The sequence below is a fragment of the Cetorhinus maximus genome, chromosome 11 (assembly GCF_964194155.1).
Source record: "Cetorhinus maximus chromosome 11, sCetMax3.hap1.1, whole genome shotgun sequence".
Taxonomy (NCBI): domain Eukaryota; kingdom Metazoa; phylum Chordata; class Chondrichthyes; order Lamniformes; family Cetorhinidae; genus Cetorhinus; species Cetorhinus maximus.
In genome coordinates, this window is record NC_135889.1 from 87,106,026 (window position 1) to 87,114,153 (window position 8,128).

At 38.8% G+C, this 8,128-nt stretch overlaps 1 protein-coding gene across 1 annotated transcript in view; it reads right to left on the reverse strand.

Annotated features, from left to right (window-relative positions):
- Window positions 1-2,657, reverse strand: part of ddx18 (DEAD (Asp-Glu-Ala-Asp) box polypeptide 18) — a 28,025-nt gene extending 25,368 nt beyond the window's left edge. The window contains exons 1-2 of the mRNA XM_078552404.1: window positions 2,533-2,657; window positions 563-742 (exon numbers count right to left, since the gene is read on the reverse strand). Of these exons, the coding sequence (XP_078408530.1) occupies window positions 563-742; window positions 2,533-2,623 (271 nt within the window). The 5' untranslated portion in view covers window positions 2,624-2,657. The remainder of the gene's footprint in view (window positions 1-562; window positions 743-2,532) is intronic.
- Window positions 2,658-8,128: the final 5,471 nt, after the last annotated feature.

Consider the following 8,128-nt stretch of genomic DNA (forward strand, 5'->3'; position numbering starts at 1 on the left):
CTTCAGGAGTATTTTGACTGGGGTAATAGGCATAATTTTAAATCATATAATCTGCCTTTGCTTAATATTTCCATTATATATTCCTTTCTTCACATTTATAATAGAAACTACCTATGTAAACTTATCATGCTGTGATTATACACTGCTTACAGCAAAAGCTCTGCACTATCAAATATCTCCAATCTTATAATCCTACTTTACCCAATCTTGATTACATAATAGAAATAAATATATTATATATAAAAAAAATAAAAGAGATTAGTGCAGAATCTAGTCAATAAAAATGGTTACAGAAATTGTTCTTGAAGGGTCATAATTCTAGGGATCCTTATGTCAATGATATAATTAGAATGATAAAGTGGTTACAGCACAGCTAAAAGCTTTATCTCATGTCGTCTTTGGCTCTTGCCAATCACTTAATTCTCAGAATTTCCTGCAATTAATTATTGCAGTATTGTGGACTTGATTAACTGCAAGTTAAAATTCTTATTCATTCCATCATTTCAATGACAGATAATTATTTTTATGCATTACTGAAGTACTGAAAGCAAAATTAACTTACCAGTTTCCTGGATGTTAGTTGCAAGCTTTCTTTTCTTTTTCTTTTTGATTTCTGATACAGGTTTCAGTTCAGTCTCATCTTTCATAATTCTCTGTCCTTCCTTCGACACTTTTGGAGTATTTTCCTGATCAGTTGCTGCCTCTTGAGGCATTTCATTTTCCACTTCCTTTTGTTTGACCACTGTTGACAAAGTTTAATTTTGTTCATACAGTCCAAATCCACTAAAGGTTCAAGTATTAGATGTTCAAATTGGCTCAAATCTTATACTTGGTTACTGATGATAATCTTAAATTGCTATATGGAGGAGCTGAGAATAGACTATAAATGAATCAGCTCCAAGTGTAAAAAGACTCGCATAGTGCCTTTCATGATCTGATGCAATTCCAAAAGGGCTTTGTGATCAAGAAAGTACTTTTTGGTTTTTTTTGAAGTGTAGTCACTGCTGCAAGGTAGGACATTTAACAGTCAATTTTTGTACTGCAGGATCCCACAAACAACAATAATAACCGAGTGTCAGCTGTGGCTTAGTGGCTTTTCTGCCTGACTCAGAAGGTTATGGGTTGAAGTCCCACTGCAGGCCTCGAGCACAGAAGTCTAAGCTGACACTCCACTGCAGTAATGAGGAAGTGCTGGTCTGTTGGAGGCACAATCTTTCTGATGAGATGTTAAGGCAAGGTGTCATCTGCCCTTGCAGTTAGACATAAAGGTCCCATGGCACTATTCTGAACAGCAGGAGGGGAGTTATCCAGGATAATACACATCTCTTATCACATTGCTGTTTGTGGGAGCTTGCTGCCTGCAAACTGATTGCCACCATTCCTACATCACAACAGTGACGACACTTTAAAAGTGCTTTATTTATCGTAAAGCATTTTGGGACATCCTTTGGTCATGAAAGACCCTATAGAAATGCAAGATTTTCTTTAGATAAATGTGTTAGTCGAAGGATAAATATCAGCCAGGACACTGGGGAGAAATCCCCTGCTCTTTTTCAAAGTAGTGCATTGAGACCTTTTACATTCACCTGAGGGCAGACGGGGGTTGAGTTTAACATTTCATCCAAAAGCCTGCAGCTCCAATGGTGCAGCACTCCCTCAGTACTACAATGAAGTAACAACAATGCTCTCAAATCTCTGAAAATTGCAGCTGAAAAATTATTTTATGGAGTTTAAGTCCTGGAACATGATGTAGTATGCCAAAAATGAGGTTAGACTTCATAATTGCACCATGCGCAAAAATGAACTTTAGAAAAACATAACATGCTGAAAATACACAGGTCAATGAACATCTGTGGTGTTAACAGATAAAGTTTAGACCCTTTGTCAAAGCCGAAGTATTAGTTTATCTATTCTCTCAATGGATGATAATTGACTAGCTGACGTTTCTGGCAATTTTCTTTTATTTCATGAAGTGTGGGGTAACATATTAGTGTGGATGGAGGAATGGTTAACAGACAGAAAGAAGAGAGTAGGGATAAATGGGATATTTTCAAGTTGGCAGGCTGTAGCTAGTGGAATGCGGCAAGTGATGGGGCTTCAACTATTTATAAACAATATTAATGGCTTAGACTAAGAGGCCATGGGAGGAACATATCCAAGTTTGCGGATGATGCCAAGCTAGGTGGGGATGTAAATTGTGAGGAATACACTTAGAGGCTGCAAAGAGATAAAGACGGGTTAAACAATTGGGCATAAAAGTGGCAGGCGGAGTATGATGTGAGCATGATACTGATAGGAAAGCAGAACTTTTTTAAAAAATGACACTTGTAAATCTTCAGAGAGAGAGTTGTGTGTACTCGTATAAAGTTAGCATGCAGGTAAAACACGCGATGGGAAAGGCAAATAGCACCGATGGCCATTATTGCGAGGGGACTGGGGGTTCAGCCTCACACACATCGTGAATCTCGGCCAGGAGATGCCGTTCGGCCGTGACCAGTCCCCCACCCGCCCAAATAACCGCCTCACGCTCACCTTTTCCGCCCGCCGCTGAGTTGATATGTTTAATTTTGGCGTTTTTCTTCTGTAATCTTTTCCGGATAATTTTCATCTGTAGATCCGCCATTTTGGCAGCAACACGTGAAAGAGATGAGGACCCTGTCCTCTGGGCTGGTTATTGGAGTGCCCGCTAACGGGAAATAACCACGTTCAAATCATGCGCTTTTTAAAAAAAAAAAAAATCTCTGCTTGAATTAAACACGTCTCCTCGTGAAATTATATTCCAGTCGTTTTTCATAAGATTGTGATTCGATTTTCTCGGCGATATATTCAGACAGCTATCGGATGCGCAGCCGCAGTTCAGAAATGTCGAAGGGGGTGGAGTTTCCGAGAGGTCAGAAGACAATGCGGAGCCGAATAGAGGGTTTTGTAATGAAACAAGGGATCCTGGAAACATAACTAACATTTGTTAAAAAGAAGAGACTGGATTGATGTCTGGAGTCTCTGAGATATTGGGATCTTCTCACATTCCACATCTTCCTACCTAAGTTCAGCTCAGAGCCCATATTTCTGAAACATCCCCTGAGCTCGGACTCTACGTGAGAGGATTCGTAACATTAGAGAAATAACAGCAAAGTGGGAGGCCATTCGGTCCCTAATGCCAATGCTGGCGCTCTCCTGTAACCCCAGATGATCTTACATTTCCTTCCTTTCAAATACTTATTCCACACCTTTTTAAATGTCTAATTCCTACCTCACTATCCACTTTGATGAAACATTCCAGGGTCTAATAGTTCCCAGTTCAAGGACTTTTCTCCAGGTTGACCAACTGTTCTGTATTTTATGGGATTGCCCTGCATCTTTAAAGTTTGTCCCGTGTCTTGTTGGAAATCTCCCTGGGATGCTGTTTATCCCGCATTTCCATTTGTGCCCTGAAGTCTGGGGCTGCTGACAGGCTGAAGGTCTCTGGTCTCCAGGTTGGAGATGTGGGTGTGTCCTCTTGCAGCTCGCTTTGACTCTTTCACACGGGGTGCAGGCATACTGGGCCAAGCACTCCTGCCTCACTAAGAAAGAGCGGGTATGGCGCAAGGTGAGGCTGTGCAGGGAGACTGGCGGTGGTGCAAGCAGGCCCAGCCAGGTAATAGCAGAGGCAGTGACGAGATTGGGACAGGACTGGAGAGGAGAGAGCTAGAGCTAAAGGACTGACTCTAATGACACTTAGGACTTTCCCAACCAACTTAAAACATATTGTAATTGTCACAATTTTTGTCATCAGACATTTTGGGCACATTGTGTTGACTGTCAAGCCCAGATCGCTGAAGAATTGTGGAAGATTTTGCAGCTACTGCTTTCACCCTGCAAGGAGTTGATGATCTCTCAAATTTTGAAACACCGTGGTCTCCCACTACTATCTCAGCCATTTGTGACAAGTCAAGTATCAGTTACCCAAGTCCACAAACAGCCTTTGGGGGCCCAGGCCCAAAATCCTGGAACTCCCTAACAGAACTGTTCCTACAACAGATGGACTGCAGCAGTTCACGAACTCTGCTCACCACCACTTTCTCAAGAGAAATTAGGGATGGGCAATAAATGCTGGCTTAGCCAGTGACGCCCACATCTTATGAAGGAATGAAAACAACATGGTGACTCATATTGCACATAAGCCTGTTTCTTGAAACTAGGGCCCCAGCTGCTCTCTGATTCCTCCTTGCTAAGGAGGTATCATGTGAATGGACAAAAGCAGAGCAAATTGACACAAATGCTCTGAGCAAGTTGATCATATCAGACTTTAACTGAAAGGTTCTGAGTTCTCTTTCTCGCCCCTCTTTTTTCAGTAGCAATGGGCAACTCTAATAAAGGAAATAGGAAGAAGTACCCTATTTCTGTACAGTACTCCACGACCAAAAAGGGATGTGTGTCCAAACTGCTTGATTTGTCTGAAAACCCATTTGAATTTGCTAAGGCTATTGCAGGTCAAGTTCTGATAGCTCTGGAAAAGGAAGGATTGGACTTCCAACAAGTGTTAGCTTTTTCAGCTGATAATTTTGGGATTCATCACTCTGCAAACACAACACTTTCTGGACAGAACCCAAAGCTTTTCAAAGCTGGTTGTTTGGCTCGTATTGTCAACAATCCTTGACTCTGCAGGGCAGAGATTATGCTTATCTGTGATGACAGCCAGTGATGTCATGCGGCCTCTGAGTCAGAAGGTTGTATGTTCAATTCTCTACCCCAGAGGGCTGTGGAAGCTCAATCATTGAGCATGATCAAAACAGAAATCAATAGATTTCTGGATACTAATGGCATCAAGAGATATGAGAATAGTGGGAAAAATGGCATAGATGTAGATAATCAGCCATGATCTGTTTGAATGGCAGAGCCAGCCAAATGGCATACTGCTCCTATGTTCCTACAGTCCAGAAACATGAGTCTAGGCTAACCCTTAACAGTAGTACAGTGGGAGGTGTCCTCTTTCAGATAGGACTTTAAACCAAGGTCCGATGACCCTCATGAGGACGTAAAAGATTGCACGGTGTTATTTGAAGAAGAGCAGGAAGAATTCTTCCTGAGTTTTAGCTAAGCCAACAACAGTAAAACAGCCTATCTGGTCATTGATCTCAATGCAATTTGTGGACATTGCAGTGTGCAGAGTGGCAGCTTTGTTTGCTTATATTACACCAGTACCTATGCTTCAGATATACTTCTGTCACAGAGTTTATGTATTTTGTTGTCAGTAATCAGTGTTTTAATGTGTGAGGTTAGTGAGTTTTCTTTCCCTCAGATTGATTTGTCCCAATTTAAATGATTTCCAGCAGCAACATTTTGTGAATTTAAAAATAAAGAAGATTATTTGCCTGGAGGTTTAACGTGACATTTCACACACACTATCACACAAACAAAAAATAGGTACAGATGAAAGAAAAAACAATACAATTACAATCTGGAATTATTTCAGTTTCTTTCATAGCAGGCCTGTAGTTTCTTCGATGAATTGATGCTTCAGCTGGAGTGGAGATCTTGGAAAAGCTGAGGATTCTCAATAAACTGCGAGGCTTCTTGTTGTTGAACTGGCAGGAGGTCAGCTCTTAGGTGAACTTGAAGTTGGAACAGGTTTGGGGGAGAGCCCTTCTCCCACTTTCAAGGTATAGCTGTACATCACCTTAGTTGCATTGTTAATTTGCAGCTGGTTCAATGGTTTAAATGGTGTTTCTGATGTATCTGTAATGGTGTTACTGATCAGAATAGCTTCTGCTGTTATTTTTAAAAAGAACAGGTAACAAAGATGGCTGTCTTAACCATGTGACCTGTGACGAGTCCAAAGTCCTCGTTCTAAAAAAGATGGTGGTTGGATTGATACACATTCTTTGTTGTAGCTTTCACACTTTATGAGTTTTGAGATAGCCAGGGTTTTTGTAATTGAATGACCAATTCCATTTAAATTACCTTTTTGAATGCCTTTCAGGAAAACACATTGAATTTCGATGTCTCTGCGGTCCAGGGTGAAGTAGAAAGTTGAGATGACTGAAATGTGTTAGTTTTGTTCTATCGACAGTTCATCCTTAACAAAGGGACTTGTGAATTTCACAAGTGGTTGTGATTGTCCATATTTTAAGTAGATATTTACTTGAGTTTCAGGTCTGTCTGGAGCAGATATTGCCAAAGTTACATACGTTGCCAGCTATCTGAAAAGCGTTGTGTCCATTTTATGATATGATTTAAAATTTGTAATATCTTGATGTCTGTACTGGGCATGACACTTCATTGGCTACAGGGTACTTTGGAACATCCTGAGGTTGTGAAAGGCACTGTAAACAGTAAATGCAAGTTCATTTCTTATTTAAATGTAAGTTTTTTCTTTTACCAACCCTGGCGCTAAACTGTTTGAATTTTCCAGGTTTGGGTTATGTTAATTAAAGTTGTTTGTTAAAATATCTTTGCCATTTTCAAATAACATTCCTTCTCCTCATAGAGCAAATTGTCAGGACACCAGAAACAACATAAAAACAATTAACAAAGCAGAAAAAAAACGTTGAAGGATTGCATATTATTCAGTTTGGGGCCTGAATAAAAGTTCTGAACTTAAACATGGTTGTTTAAGTTGACTCTTTTAGTAATGTTAAATAATGATGGAGAATAATTGTTAAAAATGAGAAGTACAATTTAGATTAATCTTAAGTTTTATACTTTTTGATCTTATTGTATGCATGAGGTACTTTCTTAAGCTTTGAAATTAGTTATAATATGTATTACCCTTGATCCAACATTGTATTTAATATCTCTAACTATGAAGGAAATTCGGAAGTGATTATAACAGTGAATCTTAATGTTTAAACCTGTGTCTACATTTGAAAGAAACAGACTAAATTTAAAATTCTTGTCTTCCTCTCTGCAGCTCATTTTAATATAGACTTTTGTATATATATACCTGCCACTGAGAAAAATCCTCATTTTTCTTTAAACATTATTTGCTTCTTCAATATTGTAACTGGTAAAGTTGCCCTGGCTTCAATGAAACCACGAGTGTGAAAGGAAACATGAAATTGACATGTAAGATTTGGGAGAAAGTGCTAAAAGTCTGACGGTAAACTTTTCTATAGCACCCTCTGGTGACCAATTAATATAATTACTACAGTTCGAGATGATTTTGACAGACTGCTTCCCTGCCCAGGGTGTTTCTAAAGGCCTTGTGCAACTTTAATAACTTTGGATATACCCAAGATTGTAAATGGTGTATGAAACCAAAGTTCATTAAATTTAAGCACAACATAGTGCAAAGATCTATACTTCAATGTAACCACCATCCTTAGTGATACATCATTCAATACAATTTTCCAACAGTTCACCTTTACTCCGACTGCCATAATTTTCAGTTTCAGCATCATTCACGCAGTATTAATAACTACATTCACATTAAAAACTACAAAATATGTTTTCATATATTATTTACAGTTTGCTTGTGTCATATGTACATCCAAATTTATTAAAGTTTAATGTTGCCCAAGGACTTTATATATATTATTACCCTGTATAACGGTGGCTACAATAGACAGCATTAGGCACAGTGCAAATGCTGCAGATACGTACTACATGTTCTTTTATAAGTGACATTTTTCTATATAGATATTGAACACCAAAGCTTATAAAGTTATGACTGATTGCTGGGGGCTTTCAGTATTGTAGACTAATCTTTACCATATCATAAGTATTAACTGTTTGCAATCATCCATAATCACTTGCCATCATTTTGTACAGTACATTCTCGGTAGGAGTGTCAAGCAAGAACCCTCATTTCTTTTCTGAGGATTGTGACGATTATGGACAGCTTCATAATATCCATTGTTGAGAGTTAATTTCCAACAGTCATACAAGTCCCAGATTTAAACTCAGAAATGTAAAGCAAACTCATGCATTTTTGTATAATATCCAGATACATAGCCCAAAGATATTGTCACTTTAAATCAGTAATTTTACAAAAAAACAGTAGCATTGTTATTTTGGTAAAGTTCCATTTTGTGTAGAGTTGTTGAAAACAGTTCATATTTCTAAGTTCTACTCCTACCTGATTAAAAAAAGCTGCATGCTGACCCTTATTTGACAAAAAGATGTCCAGGTGCATCTGCAAATTCATTTC